At 53.7% G+C, this 24,776-nt stretch overlaps 2 protein-coding genes across 13 annotated transcripts in view; both read right to left on the minus strand.

Moving 5' to 3' along the window:
• Positions 1-1,590: 1,590 nt before the first annotated feature.
• JPT2 (Jupiter microtubule associated homolog 2) lies at positions 1,591-14,030 on the minus strand. 8 transcript variants are annotated; one of them, XM_081555596.1, is made up of 7 exons: positions 13,948-14,030; positions 13,148-13,482; positions 11,445-11,832; positions 7,052-7,194; positions 4,901-4,946; positions 3,975-4,115; positions 1,591-3,296 (listed from the first exon to the last, which is right to left on the minus strand). In XM_081555596.1, exons 3-7 carry the CDS (start codon positions 11,812-11,814, stop codon positions 3,160-3,162), a joined length of 837 nt encoding a protein of 278 aa, XP_081411722.1. In that variant the 5' UTR covers positions 11,815-11,832; positions 13,148-13,482; positions 13,948-14,030; the 3' UTR covers positions 1,591-3,159. The 8 variants fall into 8 exon arrangements, with proteins under 8 accessions (XP_081411722.1, XP_081411729.1, XP_081411725.1 ...); XM_081555603.1 differs by lacking the exon at positions 13,148-13,482 and having other exon boundaries at positions 1,591-2,231; positions 11,445-11,584; XM_081555599.1 differs by lacking the exon at positions 13,148-13,482 and having other exon boundaries at positions 11,445-11,584.
• A 625-nt stretch (positions 14,031-14,655) lies between these two features.
• Positions 14,656-24,776, minus strand: part of CRAMP1 (cramped chromatin regulator 1) — a 45,475-nt gene continuing 35,354 nt past the window's right edge. For 2 of the 5 annotated variants that reach the window (XM_081555572.1, XM_081555571.1), the window contains exons 14-21: positions 23,346-23,427; positions 22,309-22,413; positions 22,091-22,197; positions 21,388-21,450; positions 20,661-20,892; positions 19,754-19,918; positions 19,021-19,166; positions 14,656-18,299 (exon numbers count right to left, since the gene is read on the minus strand). In XM_081555572.1, the coding sequence (XP_081411698.1) occupies positions 18,135-18,299; positions 19,021-19,166; positions 19,754-19,918; positions 20,661-20,892; positions 21,388-21,450; positions 22,091-22,197; positions 22,309-22,413; positions 23,346-23,427 (1,065 nt within the window). In that variant the 3' untranslated portion in view covers positions 14,656-18,134. Of the gene's footprint in view, positions 18,300-19,020; positions 19,167-19,753; positions 19,919-20,660; positions 20,908-21,387; positions 21,451-22,018; positions 22,198-22,308; positions 22,414-23,345; positions 23,428-24,776 lie in introns of all 5 variants that reach the window. The other 3 variants (XM_081555570.1, XM_081555568.1, XM_081555569.1) reach the window with 2 other exon arrangements.

Here is a 24,776-nt window from a genome sequence, read left to right on the forward strand (position 1 = left end):
ATGCTCACCCACGCCACTGAGAAACGGTCGGGGCTTTCAGTCTCACATTCAGCCTGCCTGGGGTTTGATCCTGGCCAACTGGAAAACTGACCCTGAAACAATTACCAATTTACTAGGAACCTTAGGAAGACGTGAAAGGGGTTTAGTATCCTCTAGCAAATAGTAAGCAGGCTATAAATAGAGACTTGTTAGTTTTATTTTCTCAAAATGATAAGCCAGGACAGATGAAATGTTTCATTTCTTCTGGTGAACAAATTACAGAGGAAGGTTGTGAATGTTTTGGGAATGTTTGAGATTTCTGCCCTAGTCCTCTCCCAGAAATGTAGGCCCTTTTGAATTACTGAAATATCTAAGAGGACAGCAGCCACCACTACAACAGTGAGAGGCCAAATAACTTGGCATCAACTTTATTAGTTTTCACAACATGTTTGGGCAGATTTATTACTTGAAATTGGTTAGAGAAAAAGAAGTTTTTAAATTTCATTCCTGAGCTCCAAGAATGGTAAGGATTAAGAATATAACAAAAGTTCAGAAGAAATGAACAGGATAACATGGGCGAAGACAGACATCCTTGTGGGGTTCGACTCACAAAGGTGTTAGAACAAGTTTCACTCTGTCAAAAGAGCCAGCTTGTTTCTAGACAAGGCACAGAACTGAAGAGGGAACCCTTAGGTGTTTTTCATTTTTGCACCGTAACGTAGGGGAGCTACCTTGGTCCTCTGACTCAGCCACTGCCTGGCCTCTGGAGACAAACAGGCTGCTACACTCACTGAGGCTTGGACCTCAGTGCTTGTCCACGGCTGGAGCAGCTGACACAATAGGTGCCAGTCCCCCCCCCCCCCCCCCCAGTCCTGGGAGCACACGCTGCAGTCTCAGAGACATTTTCAGATGGGCAAGTGAAGACAGTACCAGGTCACCTGTCGGGCTTCTCTCTTTAGTGCCGTCCTGTAGTTGGCCCTGATGCAGCAGGCAGAATGGGGTGAAGCTTCTTCAGGGGGCTTTCCAGGCAGGCTGTCTGAGTAGCTCTATTACCCCCAATCCACTTAATGCATGTAAGGATGTTAAGTGTGCTTGCAGGACATATGAAAATGGCTAATATATAGAAAGGAAAAACAATCTACGCTTTTTCTATAGGATGCGAATCTATAGGCAGATTCTAATAGGTCAGCACTTCATCTATTCATGGCCAGGATTCAGGGCAGTTTCAAAGTCAACTCAGAGTCAAGTTCTGCAGAAAAGTGAGTGGTGTTAAGAGAAAAAAGAATCGTTACCTTCAATTTACAGAAACTAAAAAGAACACTGCCACATTCCCATCCATTCTTTTAGAAGCTAAGCTTTTGGTTTTCAAATGAAAAAACCATGAATCCATAAACTTTCAGAAGATTAATTTGGGCATCCTCTGGCTTAAAAAAAATAAATAAAAAGGCAAACCCCTGCAACCAATGAAGAGCTGTGAGGAAAGGAGCCGAGTTCAGGCTCTGGGGAATGGAAACAAAGGGAACACGTGAGCACACAGGACCGTCTGCCCGCCCACCCTGGCGCGGACACACACATACACTGTGCGCATGACCAACAGGCAAAGACTCTGAGTACATGATCACTAAGTTTAATTCAACAGCTACACCCACTCCTGCCTTGTAAAAATAACAGGCTCCTCTCAAGGTTACATTGTGATGTGAGCACAGGTTTGTTTTTTCTAATGACAGCTTTACAAAAAAGTTGGCACCAAATGCATGTAAAAAAAGTTTTAAGGCTTAATAAAAACACAGACCAGTAATTTCTCAATGTAGCTTGGAGGCTGAGAAAAGGATGCACAGAGTTAATGAACCTCCCAAACACAGACAATCCCCAATGTACAGAGCATTTTCCAAATACAAATAGCCTCCTCCATCAGGTTCAAAGGAGCAAAGTTTTCTGCGGCTCCTCCCATGACCAGACCACCCCAGCTCCCTCAACCCAGGCCCAAGGCCCCAAGGAGGGAAAGGAAGAGGGAAGCTGCAGACAAGAGTAAGGTGACGTGGTCCCGCTGTGTTGGGCTCTGCCCTGGTGGTGATCTCCTCCCCCAACCCCCGACCCAGCCTTGGTTCCCAGCTCTGCCCCAAAGTCCCTGCCAGGGGACAGATTTACAAAGCTCTTCCCCTCGTGCAGCTGACGGTAAAGCCGAAGCCCCGAAGGCCAGCAGCGTGTCAGGGTCTTCTTGGCCATCCGATATGGAATTCACAAACCATTTTCTTGTATGTTAAAAAACACAACAAAACAGTTATAAATAGTCCACGTCTTACTTTTGGAACATCTCATCATAACTTGTGTAAGTTAGTGTGTTTGAGCTTAAAAGCTAATCACCAGTTATGTCAGTTTTTAATGGGGAAAAAATGCTCTGAATTCCAGACAACTTTCTTATAAACAACCACTTGAAGGCTGGAGGGAGACAGGAGGTGCTTGAGAGAATCACATGGAATGAGAGTTGCTCAGCTCCCAAGTCAGCAGGTGGACAGGAGTGGGTCTTTGGTTGGCAAGTACCGTGCGGACCCCCAGCGCTGGTGGAGGGTGTGGAACCTGGCAGGGAGCTCCCACAGGTACTGGAGTGTTCAGGCCACTATGAGTGCAGCCACACTGTAGTAATGAAGATGTTTCTAGCACCTGTATGAACTTAGTAGGCACTCGTACCAGTAGTTCCCCCACCCAAACTGTTGGTCTCTTGTGACTGTAGTACAGGTACTGACGCTGTAGCCCTTTAGAGGCTCAATGGGAGAAACTTCCGTCTGACAGATTATAGCATCACGACTCTTGCCAGTCTGGTATCTTTGCTGGCAAATACCATGGAATGAGCCAGTTGAGAATTTACTGCCAAACTATTTAATCTCCTGGCCTAACGTCTCCAAGTCTTGTTGGGAAACTAAATATGGCCCAGAGGTTCTGCAAAGCTTTAGAAAGGGTGGCCTAAGAAACCTCTCCTTCCTCTTTGGTGTACCTGAGCGACAGACTTTTTTCTAGAAAGGTGTCAGAAACAGACCAGAGTCAACAGTTACTGAAGTAAAGCTGCCACTTGAGAACAGGTCTTGAGCTATTACCAAAGAAGCCAAACCTAAGAACCCAGAGTTCTCAGGCATCTCTTCTTCCCACTGTCAGCAGAAATACAAAGGAGGACACAGGAACAGTTTAAACAACGCCAGTACCCGGATATGTCGGGGTAGTTTTAAAGTCTTGTAGAAGGTAGTGGTCTTGCCGACAGCAAGTGTCGCTGGTGAAGGGAGCAGTCCACTTCATTGGTGAGGAGTAAAGGCCCAGACTTAAGGCTGATGAGGAAAAAAGGAACAACTCACAAGCAAGACTGCCTGTAGAGTCTAAACCAGTCTCTCATGGACAAAAAGCAGCGATTCCTACGTAAGACCTGGCCAAGGTTTGAGAGGGCAGAAGCAGGGTGCAAAATCCCTCCATAAAGCATATGACGGAACACAGAATTTTGGTTTTCTGTTGACAGCTGCTGAGGAAAAGCAGCCAAGACGTTTCAAGAAAACCTCTGGCATGGAGGTGAAAAACACTGGGGCCAAACAATTCCCCAGAATGGCTCCTCTGTCCCACAGCGGCAGACCTGTGGGTTTGGTTTTCTCTCTAAGGTTTTAAGCTCTGCTACTGTGTTAGCGATGCCTAGATACCCAATTAGCCAACACACCAAGGGCATGAGACCCCATTTCTCGGGGGCACCTGGCCTGGCCCCACTCCCCTCCCACCCACCCGAGAGCTCCTCTCACACCAGGGCCCCGTCTCTTCCCTCAGAGTCCAAAAGGTGCGTCCTCATCTCTCAAGACAGCCGTGAACTGGACAGCAGCTTCAGGTGTCCACCCGAGAGACTCTCTCCCCACCCTGCTCCTTCAGGCTAAAGGAACTACAATATTTGAAATTCTATCTCTGGAGTTTCTTGTCTGGCTACGGGACGTGGCAGGCCTCTTAGTAGAAGGAGATGCTGGACTTGCCTCCGGGCGGGTTCAGGACTTTGTTGTGGGAGCGAGGCCGGGGGCCCAGCCTGGGTTCGTGGCTGTCGACAGTGGGCGCGGGCTCCTGGACGCGGGCTGCTTCTCTCAGGCCGCCTGGCTCTTGTCTGGATGAGGCACTGGCTGCAGGACAGAGTCAGCACAGAGCCCGTCAGAGGCTGCCCACCACCTGGTGGGCAAGCTGCACGTGTGAACCGAAGTCTGCACCCTGGAGCAGCAGGCAGGGGCATGGTGTCAGGCCGGGTCAGCATGGAAGGCCCTGAGCCATGCTCAGGGAAACCCCCAGGGGTCGTCTCCGCGCTGCTGGCTGGCCTCTGCTCTGCTCCCTACCACCTCAAGTCTGAAAAGAAAACTTCAGAGCGAGTGAGAAAGGCGGGGAGCTTGTCCTAAGTGGAAGGCCCAGGCAGGTTTCCCTGGACTTCCTGACTGACCCAGTTCCCACCTCTTCATCATCAACTGAGGCAGAAACCAGTGCCCAGTCAGGTCGGGACACTCAGGGACTGAACCTGACACCCAGCCCCCCCGAGCAGGCAGCGCACCACAGGGTGACCTGGGGGAGGCCACCCCCCACCGCACAGCCCTGCAGTACCCCTCCCCCTCTGATGCCAGTGCAGCCTCTGGTCAGAGTTCATTGAAGGCTTTGGAGCTCTGCCCTTCCCTATACAAGATCAGTTTCTAGAAAAGGACGCTGTGGCCTGAGGCCCAGACTGACCAGCACAGACAGGAGGTGCAGAAAAGCCAGCAGGAACGCTATCACTGAGTAATGAGCCCATTCCCCTGCCTCCTTCCTACCCAAAACCCTCCCACGGTCTTCATCAGCGGGCGGGGTGGGGCACAGGGACCCCTCCCGGTCTACCAGCAGCCCCCACGTAGCTGAGCCCCGGGGAAGGGACGGACAACGAGCTCACCTCTGAGGTCTGGTGTGTCTTCTCCCTCACACAGGAGCACGTGGTCCTGCAATGAGGCAAACCCAGGTCAATCAACCGCTCAGACACTTGCGGCCTTGCTCAGGTGGACGAGGAGAAAGGTGCGGGTGACCCGGGTCTACTTTTATCTTTAAAAACTGTCTATTTGGACAGTTCTAACCGTAAACAAAGCATCAGGAAGAGCCCCATGAGCCCCCAGGTAACCCTGCTCCACAGCCAGTGACACCAGCCCGCCTCCACTCTGGACTTGGCCACACAGGCCTACCAGCTTCCAGCCCCAGCCCCTTCACGGGCTGATTCAAAAGCAAATCCCGTATTTCATTGATCCATAAATGTTTCGAGATGCAGCTCTTTGAACTGCAAAAATCAGTGACCCCTTAAATGTCTCACACAGGGTCCAGTTTAACCTCAGCACGCGCTCTCGCTGACGGCCCACCCGTGTCAGAACCCCGCTCCCCTCTGCAGCCGAGTGGTCCCCAGCATGTGCACAGTGCAGCACATCTGGCTCACCTGGTCATCTGGTGATGAGACAGCTGGGTTGTAGCCACCCTTTGGTTACTGAGAACAATGCCATTAAAACAGGTCTCCCAAGAATCTGTTTGTTTTGTTTTCATACCTGAGGTTATATACCTAAGAATAAAACTGCTGGTTCATACAGTAACATTCTGTGTTTTAATTTCTTCAGAAACTGCCAAACTGTTTTCCACAGTGGCTGCACCATTATCCATTCCCAAGAGCAGTGTAGGAGGGTTCCAATTTCTCCATGTCCTCACCATTCCTTAGTCTTTTTGATAACAGCCATCCCAGTATGTGTGATGTGGTATCTCGCTGTGATTCTGATTTGCATCTCCCTACTGATCATGTGCTGACTGACCGTTTGGATGTTTTCTTTGGAGAAATGTCTGTTCACATCCTTTGCCTCCTCCCTTTTTTGGTTCTGAAATTTTTATTTTTAAAAATTTATTTTCCTCAAGTATAGTTAACTTCCAACGCTGTGTTAATTTCTGCTGTATGGCAGAGTGATTCAATTATACATACATATATACATTCCTCTTCATATGCTTTTCCACTGCGGTTCATCATAGGTTATTGACTATAGTTCCCTGTGCTACACAGTAGGACCTTGTTTAATCATCATATATAAAATAATTCGCATCTGCCAACCCCAGATTTCCATTTCATATCTCCCCCTTGCCTTTACACATCTTTGAATGTGTCTTTTTGTTGCTGAACTGTAGGAGTTCTTCACATATTCTGCAACCATCAGTCTTTGAAAAGGAATCCACATTGTTTCCTATATTCTGCGTTACTCTGATTGAATCCCTGTGGCATCAATTAATAGCAGGTTTGGTCGGATTCAGGTTTGGTTGTTTTGACAAGAATTTAAAGGTGGCCCGTGATGAACTTCTAGCGTGAAGCCCATCATTTCTGGAGGTGTCCTGTTTCCTGATGTATGAGCAGCCACTGATGATCGCTGCCTAGATCTACAATTTCATTACAAGCTTGCAAAATGGTCATTCCTGAATTATGTTATTCACTTGTCATTTACGGGCTGGAATACTTCAGTATGAGGAAACTTCCCCTCAGCAGCTGTCATCCTGAGGTACATACAGTTCATGGAGAAACACTGGCTAAGTAAGTGCCTGATTCTATCCGTCAGCAGTTTTCCAAATGGACATTCTCCAAAGGGTACAAACTAGATTTTTAAAAATAGTAGCTGGAACCCATAAATTCTAAGTATTTGGTGAATTCTAATCCAATGTAGCTACTCTACTTATTGATTGATGACAACAGTGAAATGTTGCTGAGAGGTAAGCTCCCCTGTTTTAAGTTCAGTTTTATCAGTATCCTCAGGAGCTCTTTGTGGTGCACAGAGAAGACTAGTGGCCTGCCTGCAGTGGGCCGCCTCTGCCACCAGCATTCCCCAGGGCTCGTCATCACGAGGCTGGAACACACTTCCCAGATGACTAAGGGCAGCCCTGATGACTAATGGCTGCAGCCAGGAAAAGCAATGTCACCCACCTTTTCTCCTCCTAACACACGCCATACCTGCTCGGAACCTTTTTAGACAAGTGCTTGGCACAGGCTCTGCCTCTCTCACCCTTAGGTCTGCTCTCTGGGCGCAGTCCATACCTTGGGTTTGTTTGGGTGTGCCGTGGGTGAGGCAGCAGCAACGGGGGACCCGAAAATGTCACTGGTCTTGCCCCCCGGTGGGTTCAGACGCGGTCGAGTCTGCACAGGCCCCGATTCGTCAAATATACCACTTCCTTTTCCCCCTGCAGAAACAAGCAGAGTGGTGAGCAGCCCCAAATACCCACCCAACCCCTCCACACTGGTCACTTCAGAGACCTCTCCTCACAGCAACCAATCCTGAGTTCAGGCTGAGGGTGAGGTGACTGGGTTGACAAGGGATCCTGAAAGACCCACATCACACCCAGCCCCTTCTTGGGGCCAGCTGGGCCTTCATCACTGGACCTGAACTGCACTAGGCTGGCTGGTAGGGGCAAGAAGGTGAGGTGGTCTAAAACAGCATTTTCCCCTCTAGGCTGCCCTTAACCCTGAACTTTTCAGATTTTTCTGCTGAAGAATCTTCTGCATTAAACCCAGAAAAGTTCTTTCATATATTAAGGGTAAACAGCTGCTAACTTTTGAGGTGAGATGTATAGAACTGAATTAACATGCCCTGTTCAAGGCAAACCTGTAATTTGGAAAACACTTATTAGTCATTCTCCTGACCTCAATCTGGCTGGAACTTCCAGTGACAACTAGATATGCCAGTGAATTACAAATATTTAACATCTTTGCTGCTGAACAGAAATGATTTGATGAGCTACTATGAAAATGTGTCTCAGATGTTAGTTCTTATAAGCTGATGGCTGAGGCATAGACATGGGATGTAAATGCCAACATTAAACAGAAAGACTCTAGCACATGGCGCCAGCCAGTCACCCCCGCGATCAGCAAACACCAGTGCCTCCCTTCCACCGAGTGCCGAGCTAAGATTTATAATCTCACAGGAGAAAGGTGCATTCCACACACAGCTGAGACCAGACACAAGTTACCTGGCCCCTCTGTGCCCCACGTTCCTCATCCTCAGAGCAGCGGTAATAAAGGCCCCACCCGACTCAAGGCGCCGAAAGAAGAGTTATGACTCACTGCCGCTCATGTGTCCAATGCTCACGACAATGCTGCGACATAAATGCTCAGCGAGCGTTTGCTGAAGAAGCATCTCCTGGACACATTGCTCAGTGAAAACGGTGCAAGACAGTATGGACGGCACATGGCTTCCATACTGTAGATGGAAGGGTGTTCTCAAACAGCTGGATCTGATAAAGGACAGTGGTACTCCATTATTCCACCCCACCACATGCCCCAGCTCCCCAGAAATGGGGTGGCAGCAGTGGTGTGGGAGCTTAGGATTCTAAATGTGCTCATTTTTACAGCCGTGATCTTTGTTGACTGCCTCCAAGAAGTTAAAATTTACAGTCACTTCTTGGTTGTAATGACGTACACCAACAGGACAGGGGCGACCAGCAGAGCTCTGAGGACAGAACCCAGCTCAAGAACCCTTTCTAGGGTGGGAGAAGCTTAGAGAACAGGTGGGTCTGACCGCAGGAAAAGGCACACATCCAGGTCACGTCAGGCTGACTGCAAGCCTTTCAGTCCCAGCCACAGCCTCCCACGTTCCCGCAGCCCCTGGGCTGAGTCCTGCTCAGCCACTACCGACTGTAGGACAGCACCTGGCTGGAGTGGACGGAGGAGGGCCTGGAGAGAAGGCTCCCAGACACGCTGCTGTTCCTGACAGGGTGTTGTCAGCAAAAACATCCAGGCCACACAGTGCAGAAAAGCTGCTCCCCAAGGCCACCCCCCGAGTGCCTGTTACTGAGCTGTTGCTGGTCACCCTTAAGTGAATTCTAAGATGTGTGTTCATTTTATTTTAAAATGCGAGACAAAAATAAAAGTAACTCAATTTGAAGATTTTGGCTAAAAGCAGTGCTCATTTAAAGACATTTAGAAAACTGTGAAATACGACACAGAGAAATTCCTAAGACACAAACAAAGCAAACATTCCAGCAATGACCACAGGTGAGCATGGGTCTGATAGAAAGCTGCCAGCCCCCAGAAACCCAGGTTCCCTCCCCTTCACCTTTGTCAACACACGCTTGAAAAACACCACAGTTCTGTTTTGAACTTTATGAAAAGTAATCACACTGCGCGTCTATTACTCAACACTTTACCTGAAAGATGAATTCTGCTTTGAAGGTGGAAAAGATGCTCAATTCACTCATAACGAGAAAAAAATAAATCCAAGATATACTTTCTGGAGACCCAAATCTCAGGAGACACGACCCCATGCTGGTGGGTGTGGGAAGCGGGCCGTGCTGACTCCCTGGAGGACGTGTTTGAAGCCCAGGCGAAGCACCAGCATTTTATATTGACCCAGCGATGCTGTTACAGGAAGTCAGCCCCACTTGGAGTATTTGGAGGTAAGTTGGGAGTCAGGAAAACCTGTATCCAAAGGTGAGTTCTGCTGCCAGTGAGCTGAGGTCTAGGCTGGCCGGTGGACCTGAGCCTCAGCTCCCTTGTAGAGGGAGTCACATATCTCCCCAGGCTGTGGAGACGGCCAGCACCTGGCACAGACCCTGCGAACAGCAAACAGCCTGCCCACGTCCATCCCCACCTTCAGGTCTAAACCAGGAGAGCAGGTGACACATGGTACCAACCAGCCCGAGCCCACGTCCAGGGACAGCCGGCGGTAAGGCCCCCGCTCCGCACGCGCTTGGTCAGGAGGGCCCTCCCCAGAGTCCACGGGGGTGAGTCTGCCGGGCAGGATGCACCTGCAGGTTCCCTTCCGAGCTGCCCGTGAGACTTCATCACAGGTGATCTTCTCCCCTCGCTCCCTCCTGTCTTCCTTTTTAAAAAATGTTTCTCCATGTTAATTCATTCACCAGTTAAAAAGTGCTTCTGGGTGATGGGAGGAGGCAGGGGGGGGATTCCAGCATTTGTTAACTGCTCGGCTCTCATCTCAGATCCCCTGGCAGGACAGAAAACAAACCCCAAACAAAAGGACTGCGAGGAGCAGAGGTTTCAGCACAGGGTGCCCCAAAGCTGTTGTCACACGTGGGTTTTCTAACTCTCTAGTTGGGTAGGGGGCCAGGCTGCCAAGGGGTCATAGATTTTCGAGACCCTAGCAAAGCAGAACCACCCCATGTGCCATACTTCCTGGAGAACCTGAAGCCCCCAAGACAGCGGCAGACGCCACAGAGCTAAGCCACGGCAGCCGGCATGCTCGTCTCCAGGCGCCCCCTATTTGAGTCCGCCTGCCACAGCACATGGTTGGCACAAAGGATGCGCAGGGCTGAGCACTCAGGGTCTGCACCCATCAAATGGGTGCATGAGAATGTTACTTGGTAAGAACTGCCTGCTTCTTGGGCTTCCCTGGTGGCGCAGTAGATAAGAATCCGCCTGCCAATGCAGGAGACACGGGCTCAGTCCCTGGTCCGGAGGGTTTGGGATGATGCCGCAGAGCAACTAAGCCCATGCCCCACAGCTACTGAGCCGCTGCTCCAGAACCCGGGAGCCGCAACTACTGAGGCCCACACACCCTCGAGCCTGTGCTCTGCAACCAGAGCCATGTGCAGCTACAAAGACTCAGCAAAGCCCAAAACAAACTAAAAAAAAACACCCAACAAAACCACTTGCTTCTCTGCCATAACTAAATCCAAAGATACTGCAAACCTCCACCCCACCTGACCACTGAAAACCACACAAAAATCCAGCTTTTGCATCCATTGCTTTTGTCCCTCCAGGTCTGTGAAGCAGTATTTGTACCCAGCATCGGGACAGGGTAGGGAGCAGTCCCAGCTCTGGTTCTGTTTGACTTTCATCATTTGTCTGAAATACTGACTTCTGTGTTGCATCTCTCCCACCTTTAAGGATGGTACAAACCTTGCTTTTCCCTCATGGACACAGATGGGGCAAGCCCCTCAGGTAACTACCACTGTGTGGTCACTCAGGTGGACCGTCCATCAGCCAAGAGAAGGCTCTTCTGAGATTCCTCCCACTGGAGCCACTGAGAGGCGCAGGGACTGAGAAGCCCCAGGGCTGCTCCCAGGCTGAGCCATCCTTTTCAGTTAGTTTCAATCCTGCTCACAATCTGATTACAAACACTGAACACACAACTCGTGGGCAAGTTCAAGAATCTGCAGGAGTCCACCAGCCAAAGTGGAGAGCCTCCCCAGCGGGAAGCAGAAGCCCACCATGTGCCTGTGTGCCCTGCTCTGCGTCTGCACATGGCCAGTATCTGTTCACAGGTAAGGGGCAAGTCCAGAACGACCTGGAGGGCACAGAGCTTAAGTCAGGACCAAACTTCCCTTCCTCTCCAGGACTCTGATGGAGGGGATATGCCACACCAGAAAACATTTGAAAGGACTGATATAAACAAAGAGAAATTTTTTTTTATCAAAAGAGCAGCATAAAAGAGAACAGGTAGAGGCCAAAGGATTAAAGAGTCACAGGCCCGTACCGGGGGGGTTGGTCCTCTTGGGTATGTTCTGAGGTTCTTCGGTTGGTCCAAAAATATTAGAAGCCATCCTGTCCAGCCTGCGTGGAGGCGCAGCTTCCTCTGGATGATCGCCCGGCTCTCCTCCCGGAGGCTTTGCGGCTCTGCAGGCAGAGAGGGTGTTGAGGGACTGATGGCGGCTGGCCTGGGCACCATCGTCCAGCGGTTGAGGCAGACAGTCGAGGCAGACGTCTGTGGAGAGGCATGCTAATGGCCAGCCGGCAAACCTCCCCATCTGCCCATGAGTTCCCATAAAGGTTTTCTCTGCACAACTTGGTTCTACCAAGACCTCCAGAGGCGTGCATGCTCTCAAGTTACTGATGGGACTTCTCATTAGTAAAATTAAGTTTCCCTGAAACAAGCAAATGGAACCAGTTCAGTAGAGTTTCACCATCATTTTAATCAGCAGACAGTAGTGCTGGGCATGTGACAACACAGTGTAAGTGGACCATGGCAGAGGGAGGGACCATAACACTGATGCTTGCCTGGAGGGGCCCATGCTCATCATGCAACCCCCACCCCCCGCAACAACCCATCCCCATGTCCCATAAAAGCTACTGGGGTCCGGTGGTTCAGAGCCAAGCTGCAATACTGACTTGGATTAAGTTCTTTATAAATATACACCCTACAGCTTAAAAGACCTCAGGTTAACAATGGCTGAAGCATAACGCTTTCAAAATCCCTTGAACACCAGCTAATCCCTCAGCAAGAAAACAAAAGCAGGGCTTTAAGATGGAAATCTGACCTACTCCTCTTAACAGCCACCACTCAATTCCCTTCCTTTAACAGGGCCTCAAGATCCGCAGTGGAGAAGGAAATGGCAACTCATTCCAGTATTCTTGTCTGGAGAATCCCGTGGACAGAGAAGCCTGGTGGGCTGCCGTCTATGGGGTCGCAGAGTCAGACACGACTGAAGCGACTTAGCAGCAGCAAGATCCGCAGCTGCTAATGGATCCCAAGCATGCGTGTTTAGTGGCTCAGTCGTGTCCTACTCTTTGCAACCCCATGGACTGTAACCCACCAGGCTCCTCTGACCATAGGATTCTCTGAGCAAGAATACTGGAGTGGGTGGCCATGCCCTCCTCCAGGGGATCTTCCCGACCCAGGGATCAAACCTGCTTCTCTTGGGTCTCCTGCATTGGCAGGCAGGTTCTTTACCACTAGTGCCACCTGGGAAGCCCCACCCCAAGCAGAGGCTCCCAATTAATCACCCATTTAAGAAGGTGGCTTTTCCTTCTCCAGTATCCTACAAGGAAGAACTTTCCCCTCATCTTCTCAAAAAACCAACGCTCCAGAGAAGTGAGGTATCAGTTGAGAGCACCCGGTCTGCACTGTCTCCCACAACTTGGAAGCCAGCCCAGGGGCGGTGGTCCTTGTGGCGCGTCCTCGCTAACTGCACCAGTGTTTGCAGGGCACCCAGTGCCAGGCTGTGTAAACAAAGAGTGTCCTTAGTGCACACAACTGAGAAAGTGCTGGGAGGCAGCCCTTGGCCAGCTGGTGTGGGTGCCAAACAGTGGTTTTCAGGGCCAGAAACTTGATTCAATCTGAGCACTCCAGGATAAACTTCCGGTCCCATATCAGCACAGACCCAGACAGGAGGGATGAGGGGTCACTGTTACAGTGGATAATGACTGATGATTTGGCCAAGAGTACTACTGAATACTGACCTGACTCTCTCAAATCTGCAGGGATTTTAGCAGTTGAAACAATCCTTTCATTCTATGTACTGTTTACCTCCACAGACGCCACATTCCTCTGCTCTTATTGCCCGGCCGGGCCGCAGAAAGGGCTCACAGTAGAGGAAACTCTCAGGCATCGGAAGAACCAGCTCGACCTCGCGGCCGGCTCCTCCGACGGCAGGACACCTCCAGCCCGGCCAACTCTACGTGACTCCCAGCACCCAGTGCTCCCCAAGCCAAAAAGCGAGCCAGCGCGCGCTGCGTGTTCCTTGATCGTTCAAGCCCAGTCGGTCTGCTCTGTCACTCGCTGTCCCGCCTGTTTCCTGGTCAGTAAAGTGGGGGAGGACGACTCTTGGGTCTCGGGCTCCCCCTGGCTCCGGGGCTGCGGGGTTAGGAGCGAGGGCGTCGCCTGGCTCCCCGACTGCGGGATTCTGGGAAGAGGGCGCCGCCCGGCTCCCGGGCTGAAGGAGGGCTGAAGACTCCCAGGAAGGGACTTCGCCCTGAGGCCCGTCCGCTCGCGCACACGCCACAGGGCGCCGGGGTCCCGGCCGCGCCACCACGCCAGCCCCGCTGCTGCAGACCGCTCTGCTGGCGTCTGCGGCGCCCCTGCCCAGGAAGCGGCGCGTGCTAGGACGGAGGGCGCGGGGAGGCGCACCTCAGGCCTCCCGGGGCCGCGGCCTCGCCCACCTCCCTCACCCGGCCGCGGAGGCCGCGGCTCTGTGAGCTCACCGCGGCCGCCCCGCCGCCCGCATGCCCCCCACGTGACCGTGCCCACACCCGCGCCGCACCTGGGGCCGGCTCGGCCGCCCTCGCTGTCCGGTGCCCGGAACATGTCGCCCGCCACTCGGAGCCACCAGTCCGCCGCGCAATCCTTCCCGCCCGGCCCTGCGCGGTCAAGGACCCGCCCTCTCGTCCCCATTGGGCGTCTCCGACGTCAGTCAAGCAGCGGCAGCCTATCGCGGTGCCGAGCTCCGCCTCACGAGACGAAGGCTTGCGGAGGCCCGCGCCAGACACGCAGACGATTGGTGAAAGTAGATGTCGCTCACGGGGCCGGACGCCGCCACTGGATAGCAAGCCGAAGGGGCTGGCCCTGCCGCTCCCTTAGGTGGGCGGGGTCGGACGCTATCCGGGCACTTTGCCAATACTCCCCGCAGCGCTCGACGGCGCAACCCGTAGGGCCAGCGTCGAGGAGCGATGGGCACGGTCCAGACTGGTTTTCGCGAGCTAGTCAATGGCACGTGGATACGCGGCTAAAGGAAACAAAACAGCAGTTCCTCTGTCCTGCACGTCATGGGGGCAAGAACACTAAGAAACGGCAAGCAAGGGATAAAGCCTGCAGCTGATTCCTGGTTGGAAAAAAAAAAAACACATTCAGCGGTGTTGTTTCTAAATTACACTGTGGACAGTCCATCGATTCCTCTGAGATCGCACCGGATGATGGCCACTTGGGTTGTTTGCAGAGTGCACAGTTAAAAAGAAAAAAGCAGAAACAGTAATTATTAGACCAAGTATTAGTACTGTATTTATGCACAATAATAAAAAGATTTACAAGTTCAACTGGAAATTTAAACATAAGAAGTTTAACAGCTTTTGTTTATTATATTAAATAACCAAACACCTTTTATTCCCCAAATTGGTAAAGAATAAATAATATAATTTACAATATGGTACAAAAAATAATCAGGAAGGACAGGCATTCTGCTTTATACATACACTGTATTATTTATAATCTATAAAACAAATTCACATCTCAAACAAGCCGAAAACTTTAGGTGATATGGCTTAACGATCATTAGAAGAAACAGCAATAATCTCTGCTTCCCAGAAGCCCGGGAGCAGGCTATCCTGCGACAGAACAGCAAGGCAGGCTGCTATAGTGCTTCCAGGACTTGCTCCCCTCATACGACATACAAGGTACTGCAGAGTTAGGAGTTTTGACAGTTAGGAAAGGTTTGCTCTGGGTTTTTCTTTTTTTAAGACCAAAGTGCCATATTTCCTCCTAAATGCATCTGGGATAGATTTCAACGTGAGAAAGAAAAAGCAACTGCTGGTTTCCTTCTCCCATTTGTTTCAAGTGTTTTTTATTCCATGGCCTTTCTTTGCACATGTTTGGATTCAGTGGTGTAATTGAGTTAAAGATGCTATTAAACTGAAGCGACACCACCAGTAATGAGGCTGCGGTACAGAATGGAGAACAAGACTGATGTGGGAAAGCTAGTGGATCAGCCCATGAAAGGGTTCCAAATATCCCTCCGCCCTGAGCAAGTACTCTACACCCAGGAGACACAGGGGACCGTCAGCTGGCCTCTCTACCTTCTGAAGAATGGACTGCTCATCACTGAGTATTCACAATGAAGAATCAAGACAAAAACAACTGCCTAGAGACGGGGCTGTTCAGTCTCACTCTTTAGGGGAGATGAGTCAGCAGAAAGATTCCCCGATGACGTCTGTGATGAGACAAAAGGCTTTTCTGAGAGACTGACCTGGTCTTAATCACAACATATTTCAACGCACAAAGGAAGCCACAAGTGCAGACAGACGATCACACCTTCCACTGCAAAGGCAGAAGGAGATGCTGAAGTGGGAGGCTTCTCCACTTGAGTCTTTTGAAAAATTCCAGCCTTGAATGTAACAGTTGCTTATTATATATGCATACATATATAATTATTTAGGCTGGGAGAAAATGCATCCAATATCTTAATGCTACATATGACACCATTTTCCCTTATTACAGCAAGCAAACACACCTGTCTGGTTGCTAGAGAAGCAGCGTTCTCTGTAATCATGTCAGCTTCACAGGTGAGAAGAGTCAATTCTCACCTCGGCAACCCACCTCCCCACTGCATGACACTGGCCAGTCGGCTACCCCCACACGGAGTCTATGCGAGAGACGTAGGCGGGAGGTGCTGCTGAGTAAAGGGCTGACAAAGGCTGATCCAAACCTCCAGGGTTTTCCTTATGCTAGACATCCCCAGGTGACAGGTACCGACCTCCCCACCAGACCGCCTCGGGGTGTCCCCTGATGGATGAACAGCCTGGGGCCTCTATGGTCCCTAGCACAGTGCATGCTGCCACTGGGCACTGCCCCCAGCATGGGTGCAGTAACGTGACTTGGCATCGCTGGTCCCAGACAGTGGGGAAAGGAGAAAGCTGGTAGTGGCCTAACCTCCGCCCAACCCACTGTAGATCTAGCAGTGTCGGATGCCCAGAGACAGACCTACTGATCTTGTTTGGCTCGATAAGGTGCTAACTTCAGGAAGCTGATACACTGATCACAAAACACAAGCTAATTTAGAGACTGTGGACTCAAACACTGCTGTCTTCCCTCACAAAGTGGTGCCACGCCCCTTTCTTTCAGACCTCCAGGGGCTTGGGACTCTCTCCTCAAGAGCCCAGAGTAGCTGCCCACACAGGCTTTTCCTCTGGGAAAGCTCGAGAGGCAGGAGGGAGCTGGGGAGGAGGTGGGGTCAACTCTTCTCAAGGGCAGGGGAGGAACCAGAGGAGAGGCCAGGTTGGCTGGGAAGGCTGCCAGTCCACAGCGAGCTGCGGGGAGGCGAGGGGACAAACAAAAACGGGTGGGCTGGGCCAGATTCAAGAAGCCACACTGACTGCGGCTGCCAGGTGGAGGGTGGGCAGCGGATGGGTTGGGAGCCCAACACCCACAGCACTGGCGCCTGCCCACAGGGGTGTGCCTGGAGGGTGGTCTGCGCCTCGGGCCCACCGTGGCCGAGAAGGCAGAGGAGCCCCATTAGCTCCACTCCGGGGAAAGCTTGGGCACTGGTCGCCCTGCTGGTCACCCGAGAAGGCACAGGAGCACGCCAAAGGGAGGTGGGCTCGGCGCACTCTGACCCCGCTTGACGTCAGCCCTACAGATTCCCAGAAGGGACAGAAAGGAGGACAAGAAACAGGAGACCATGAGGCAAAGTGCACGCAAAGGACTGACTATGTGCACCTGGGCATACTCTGCACTGACGTCAGCAAGAGGAGGAGAGAACTTCCCCCGCAAAGGGCATCTGTCCAATACACCAGGGAGGAAGGTGTCAGAGAGTCAAGGTCATCAGGAAGGTCTAATCCGTAGTCAAACGAGCGCTCAGGGATCCCCCCCAGTGAGAGAAACAACGTCTCAGGTCACCGAGAAGAAACCTGCAGATGGATGCAGGGAAGAAACTAACTGAACAGGGACCCTATCTTCCAACGTCTCCAATGTCTAATTCTTAAAATACAAGAAAAACATTTTCTGACCAGCTTAGCAGAAAGTTCACACAGCCCACAGAAGACATGATTCTCTTCCCCGTCCTGTTGAGTCAGTCAGGACAAAAAGCCCAGATGAGGGAAGTGCTAGGTGGGACCAGGATTTCTGGAGAGACAGCCCTCACCACGCTGCCCGGGATCCTCTGCTGCCCTGTGACTGGAGTGGCCCCTGCAGTGTCCGCTGTGTCACGGTGCAGACCCCACCAGGCAGAGCCAGGCCACACCCAGCTGTCCTCCAGCTGCAGAGAGGACCACCGGAGCATGGCAAGGGTTTGCCAGAGATGGCAGCAATGGCATGAAGCCTCCCTGCAGAGAGCAGGAGGTCACAGCTCCCCAAGCCAGAAGGACAAGAGCCAGGCCCAACACTCCTTCCTCTTGAAAAGACAACCCCTAAACGTCCAACACAACCACCAAGGTGGAAGTATGGGCACCGTACAGACCCTGACCCATGCCCCTGCCACGGGTGGCTCGACGCCACAGCCACAGCTGATGCTGGCCCTGCCGGACTCTGCACATCCTGGCCCCGCTCCTTGGCCGGCAGGACGGGGCTCTCTGCACGTCATGCATCCTGGGTGCAGAGATGCCTCTGCTCAGACTGTCTCCAGGGAGTCCCAACTTGACCTGTGTTTTCTCCCATCTGAAGACAGTTCCCCCGGACACTTGAGGAGCACCAACCCTGTCCCCCGTCCTCGCAGCCCCCAGCTGCCCCCACCGCGAGGTGCCGTCACTGGGACAGGTCAGTGACTGGGGCACCGCCTCCCCCACCATCAAACAGAGCCTCGCGGCGGCCGGGCTCAGCGATGGACAGCTCCTGGGCCAGGTCGTTGAACCGGGAGATGTAATCGACACTGTTCTCGTTCATCATGCACACCAGCTGCGAGTCCACAACCTGCGGGCGGGGACGGGGAGGCCTGTCAGCAGGGAGCTGGACACCACAGCCGGACTGCAGTGCATGTACCCCCAGGGGCCACACCACCCGACCCCGAGCTCCAGGCACAACCTCAGGGTCATCACTGTGAACAAGTGCCACTGACCGGCTGTCGGGTCAGAGCGGCAGGTCCCCCACCCACACGAGACTTCTGGGAGGACGATCAGTGGCCAGAGAGGCAGAGAGGGGGTGGTAGCTTGGTTCTACTCCAAGGCTGCCTGGAGGAGGTGCAAGTGGAGGAGGGAGTTTGCATAGGTGTGCATGACACAGGCGTTCTGAGGCAGGGTGTGTGCTGAAGTGCGGGAATGAGTCGTGTGAAGACCTGAGGGAAGCATTCCTGCGAGAAGAAACAGCAGGTGCAGAGGCCCTGTGGGAGCAGCCAGCTGTTCGAGAAACAGGAAAGATGGTGGAGGAGACAGCAAGTGAGACAGAGTGGAGGAGACCCGAGTGTACAGCGGGGCCTCCAGCGTCAGGACAGGGTCCTGTGGGCAGAGCCAGTCCCGGCTGGACCGGACAGTTGGCCCCGTGAGGATGGGGCTCTGACCCGTCCGCTCAGGGCCTGGCCCCAGAGAGGCCCCACTTAGCATTCTGCACTGGTTTCTTCCTGCAGATCGGCTGCAGGGGCCTAGCAAATCTTGGGTGGGGGCCAGTGCTCAGACTCTGGGTGAGGCCAGGTGCTCACCTCAGCAACGTCGGCCAGGGACCGGGACACAAAGGAGTCTCGTGAGTTCCCGTCCAGCAGGCTGGGGCCCAGCAAGGAAGTGCCGCTGCTGGTCCCGACAGGGGTGGGCAGCATCTTTCGGCTCTTCTCCGGGGAGATGAAGCTCGCTGCACGGAGGAGGGAGAGGCCTGAGCCGCTGGGCCTGGACCCATCGGGCATCTCGCTGCTCACACATGCACGGTGCTCCGGATGGAGGCGTCAGGCTGCACCTACTCTTCCTCCCATGGTGGGCCCTGGAGGGTCCGCTGCAGTCCAGGGACGTGTCACCATGTCCCACGGTGTGGTCACCACCCCCACTTTCCATGTGAGCTTGTTTTCGAGTCTCATGATTACTGTTTGATGTGGGGTCTGCACTGCTCCCTGTGACTTTCTAAGCAAGAAACTCACGGAGAGGACTGGCTCCCCAATGCCACCCAAACCAGAGCCCCCGGGCTGGGCTGCCAGGTGTCGCGCCCTACCTGGTGCTGACCCGACTTGCCAGGGTCCAGCCTGCTCCGCTCTGAGCTGGGTGCACACCCTGGCCACTCTCTACAAATGCAAAGTGTGCAGGTCCCAGACCTGCCATGGGAGCACTTCTGGGTAGGAGATGGAAGCTGGCGGGTCTTCTCCTAACACCTCCTTCCTGACAAACAAGCACCCAGTGCCAGGGGTGTCCAGATGCCAGCTCTCCGCATCCCGGTGCCCCCAGACTCACCAAACAAGCTGCTGAGTGACGAGTCCGTGGGGTCGCTAGGGCACCACTGGGGGTCGTGGGTGGGAGAGGCGATCCAGTCTGGCTGGGGACTGCTGGATGGGGAGGGCAGGCTCTTGGAACTGTCGCTGCCATTCAGTTTTGCTGGAGAGAGAGGGACTCCTTCACCTGTCGACCAAAGTTTGGGGTCAGACACCATGTGGGGTGAATAGCTGAGGAGGCACGGCATGTGCAGCTGAACTGAGAGGCTCAGGACCCCACTAGGGCCCCCCAACACCAGGGACATGCGCCCATCATCAGACACGGACACTGGCCACAACAGAGGCGGGCCCCGTGCTGAGGGTGGCACCTGAATCCCTTGCTACTGCCAACAACAGCCCTGCAAGGTGCCTGGTGTCCCCAACGCCCCAGGGAGGGGAACAGGCTCAAAGGGGTCAGTCGCTAGCCCATGGTGACGTGCTGCCAGCTGCTAACTCAGCTCTGAATCCATGGCTGGACTTGAGCAGCAGGTGCCGACCACACTGCCTTCTGTGGCGCCATCTCTGGGAGCTGGGGAGCCAAAGCCCACACATACCAGCCCAACCCTTCCTAGAACCTGCCAGCCAGCAGGCATCACCCCAGTTCAGAGCTGGTGAGGAGATGGCCTGTCTGATCCCCAGGCCAGAGACGCCACGTCAGCCCCCCTGTATCCCAAAGCCCGGGCAGTCCCTCCAGACCACCATGGCTCAGGCCCCGCCCACACAGGCCTTGTCTGCCAGGGCTGCCCCCACCAAGGCTGGTGGTGCCTCACAGGTGCTGAGGCTGAACGACCAGAAGGAGAGCTGAGCTGGACAGCAAGGTGCCCAGAGGCAGCAGTCAGTTCCCCGAGGGAACCGAGTCTGGGAGGCTGGCAGAGGCGCCTGTGGCTCACCATACTGGCCAGAGCTGATGGCGATCTCAATGATGGAGTCACTGATGTGTGTGGCAGGCTCTCCCTGCGAGAGCACGTCCTCAGGTGGGCCGGGCAGTGAGATGTCTAGCAGAGCAGAGACATTAGGTGGGGAGAGCCGGGTGCTGGAGGCCTCCGATGGGGGCAGTGGTGTGGAGAGCCCGTTGTGGACAGAGGCCTTGGACAGCTCAGACAAAGAGAGAACGGGTGGGTTCTGTGGAGACAGGCACTGTTGAGACACGATGGAACAGACAGTCGTATAGAGGAACAAAAGCTAACCGGGCCCCGCAGAGTAGTGACTGAGGACGAGGACAGCAAGAGAGGCAGAGACCCCAGCCGCTATGCAGTCTTCCACCAGGGAACACTCCTGGGGAATCACCGCCCCCTGGAACCCTTGAGGACCGCAGAGTTGAGAGGCCGGGCCAAGGTGGCCTGGATCTGCTTCCACCCCCAGCTGACGAACTCTTCTCCCTGGCCCAGAAAACTTAAGTCCCTGCAGAATTGTGTCTCTATCAGCCAGCTTGCAGAAGGAAGTTGGCAGCCTGAGACGGGAGCCATGTGTGCATGATCGAGGCAGGTGCAGGGAGGCACGGCCACCGGGCATTGCCAGGAGGAAGTCCGGGCCCACGAGCAGGACCACAAGCTAGGACCTGGCGCTCCACGGGGCGTGGGGGAGCTACTTTGCTCAGCAGTCAGCAGTACACTCTACCTGGAAACCGTCGGCCACTGGTTCCTGCCTCGAGGGGACGCTGATGAATGGGTCGCTTGTGGCCTACAGCAACACAAGGAACATGCCGGTGAGCGCTGGCTAGCCGGTACCAGGCTCCTGGGAGAGAGCCACTCCAGCCCACAGCTCCTCACAGGCAGAACACAGAGTGAAGGATGGAAACCGCTCCCTGGGGGGCAAGAAAGCCCACTGCTCTCAGAACGTGCCCCTCTGTACCTCCCCAAACTGAAGACCATTTGTCAGTCCACGGCCAACTCGCCACAGCAAGAGGTCGAGCTCATGGTACCCAGGCAGGGCTGGCTCTGCGGTCCTAAGGGGCCGCCCTCAACTGGGGCAGGAGGGGCACGGTGCCTGCAGAGCAGGGGGCCAAGGCAGCGCCCCAACAGCAGGGAGTCCTGGGCTCGTCACCCACTCTGCCTCAGTCCACGGCTCGCCCACTGTGCCACATGGCCTCACTTAGGCCTCGGCCTCCCTGTTCAGTGACCGCCTCAAGCCAGGCAGAGCTGGAGTCCAACACCACCTCGGCCTGTGGCTGTGACTCTCAGGGACTGGACCCTGATGTGCCACCCCTGGAGGTGGTGGCAGCTGGGAGAAGCTCTCTACACAGGCTCACCCCTACGGTGGGGAGGGGGTCGCCATTCTGGTGGGGGCCGGTGGAGTCCGGCCCCGTGACGGCCACTGTCACCTCATCTGAAGACAGCGGGGCGATGCCGGACAAGCCATCCGTGTCCAGGACCGGCAAGGGGCTCCCGGGGATGATGCCAGCACTTTTAGCTGCTAGGTCGATAGCACCTGGAGACAGAGCAACATGCAAGCCTCTGCTCTCGTGACACCCGACACCCGCACGGAGGGAACCCCCACATGCAGGCCTCGTGTGCATGTCAGGCCGAGTCTCAGACTTACTGGCCAGGGAACCCGTGGCCTGCGGGGGGAGGACCTTGGGCACGATCGGCCGGGACACAGCTGCTTTGGCCAGGGAGGACTGGACGGGGCGGAAGGAGCCTCTCCCTGTGAGGATGAGAGCGGAGGCAGATCCATCAGCCGCACAAGCCAACAGCTGCTGGGCATGCAGCAGGGCTGTACACACTCCCCCTCCCAGCCAGTCTCCTCCATGGCCACGGTCCCGACCACAGAGCTGAGCCAAGCTGGAAACCACTGAACGTCCAAACACTTGCCAACGTGGGGAAGTCAGCAGTCACATAGGGCCCCAATGGGCAGAAAGCACTGTTACGTGTGACAGTGGCACCACTGCGCCTCCTGGGGGCTGTTGAATGGCTGTGGTCACGGCTGTCATCCCCAGGAATAGCCCTTTAAGGGTGGCTGTTCCCCGAGCTGAGCCACAGGTTCCTCTGAGGTGGTCAGAGCCTCAGACCTAGGGCCAAAATTCTGTCTCTTCCACCTGGCTCCTTCCTGGCAGGCATTCTGCCATTGAAAAGTAGGCGTGAGAAAAAGCCATTGACTGCTATCTGGGCCTTTGCAAATGAAGACCGAGAGGATAAAGCATGGAATACATGCTTCACTGAAGGAATCTCACTACATAAGATTCACTTCAAAGAGCAGGGGACCCACTGAGCTTGGGGGAGCACGGAGCATGAGTCATGCACCCTATGGACTCATGTATCCCATTAAATGCCTGAAGACATCATGGACAGGGTGGACAAGAGACCCTTCTCTAAAATGAACTGAGCACAGCACCCCATCCAGGGCCATGTGAGCCCACCTGGGGAGGAAACTGCCTGCAAACCACTGATCAGCAGTCCACACCTGCCTGCCCACACCACTGCCTGGGCCCACTGCTGCTGCACCCCCTGCGTGCATTGACAGAGTGGACCCAGAAAAGCCTGGAAGGTAACTCAGAGAGCCACAGGGATGGACGCCTGTGATTTCCCAAGTCGGGGCTGTGAGGAAAGGAAAGCTTCCTGAGGAGCCGTGGTGCCCACCGGTCACGGAGGAATTCGACAGGATGGAGAAGGAGCAGACGTTGTGGGACTGGTTTTCAGATGGCCTTGGAAGCAGCGTTCTCTGTGGAGGGAAAACAGGCAGAGTAACCACCACTGGCTGCGAGAAGCAGGCTCACTGTTGACGCTGCCGGCTGTCAATGTGAAACGCTGACAGTGTGTGTCAGCCAGGGAGGCTGGAGGCACTATAGCTCTGGGTGCACAGGGGGGCCTCCCTGGGCTCTGCCAGGCGCCTTGAGCTGGTGCGCTGACTGTACACAAGGTAAGAGGCCCAGGATCCCTGGCCAGCCTTGCGCCTCTTTGAAAGGGCCAGGCAAGAGACCCTGCAGGCTCTGGCCGCGTGGTCTCTGTTATAGCTACTTGTGTCCACCCTGGTGCTGTGAAAGCAGCCATGCACAGCAGGGAAATGAGGGACCAGGGCCATGTGCCAGCAAAACTTTTACAAAAACCATTAAGTGAAAGAACCACAAATGAAGTGTGATTCCATTTACGTGAAATGCCCAGAACAGGCAGCTCCCAAGAGACAGGAAATGGCTCCAGAGTTGGGAGGGGGCAGTGCAGGTAACAGGTCGGGGTTCTGTTTGGGGCATGAGAAGGTTCTGGGATGACACAGCAGGGTGGCTGCACAACCCCATGACTATACTAAAAACCCCGAACGGTACGCTTTAAACGGCCAGGCTTCCTAAGTATCAGTAAAGCTGTTGACAAACAACACAAAATAGCCACGCGCAGGCCGTAAAGGCGTCCTGGCTGAGATACTGGGCTGCAGCATCCTCCAAGCCAGAAGTGTGCTCCCTCTCCAGGGTGGAGGGTCTATGTATTTAACCAAATACACTAAAAATTAAGTGCCCCAATGTTAAATCAGGCTGCACAAAAAACATGGCGCATTTGGAATACATCTTCCTTTCTGAGGTCTGTGATGCAATCCCTGATTCCTAAATAAATTAATTCCAAGAGAGGAACAGATTTCTGTGTCTAGTAAAAGGAGAACTATGCATTAATTCACAAACATTCATCCACTTCCAAGCCTACAGTTCTTTCAGTGTCACCTCCTTCATCTTTCCACCTCCACGTAAAAATACCCCCTTTCTCCCGTGCCTCTCACACCCAGCTCTCCCCGTGGGTCTGCAGGCCACATCCACGGGTGCTCCCAGCTTCATGACGACGAGCCTAGGAGAGGTCTGGCCTCTGGCTGACCCATAAACCTTGCCAACTGCTTCCATTGACTACGTGTTTATAAATAGACGTTCTGAGAGCCTCAAATATAGCCCAATCTCAGACATTCTTGGAACCCAAATCCCTAGAACTTTGTCTTTTCTTGTAAGCAGTTTTCATGCTGTGCTGAGACTGCCTTTATTTTTAGATACAGTTACAATCGCTGTGACTACTCTATTTATCCGCATTATTAGTAAG

Source organism: Giraffa tippelskirchi, chromosome 13, assembly GCF_054371585.1.
Source record: "Giraffa tippelskirchi isolate mGirTip1 chromosome 13, T2T-mGirTip1v1.2.pri, whole genome shotgun sequence".
Taxonomy (NCBI): domain Eukaryota; kingdom Metazoa; phylum Chordata; class Mammalia; order Artiodactyla; family Giraffidae; genus Giraffa; species Giraffa tippelskirchi.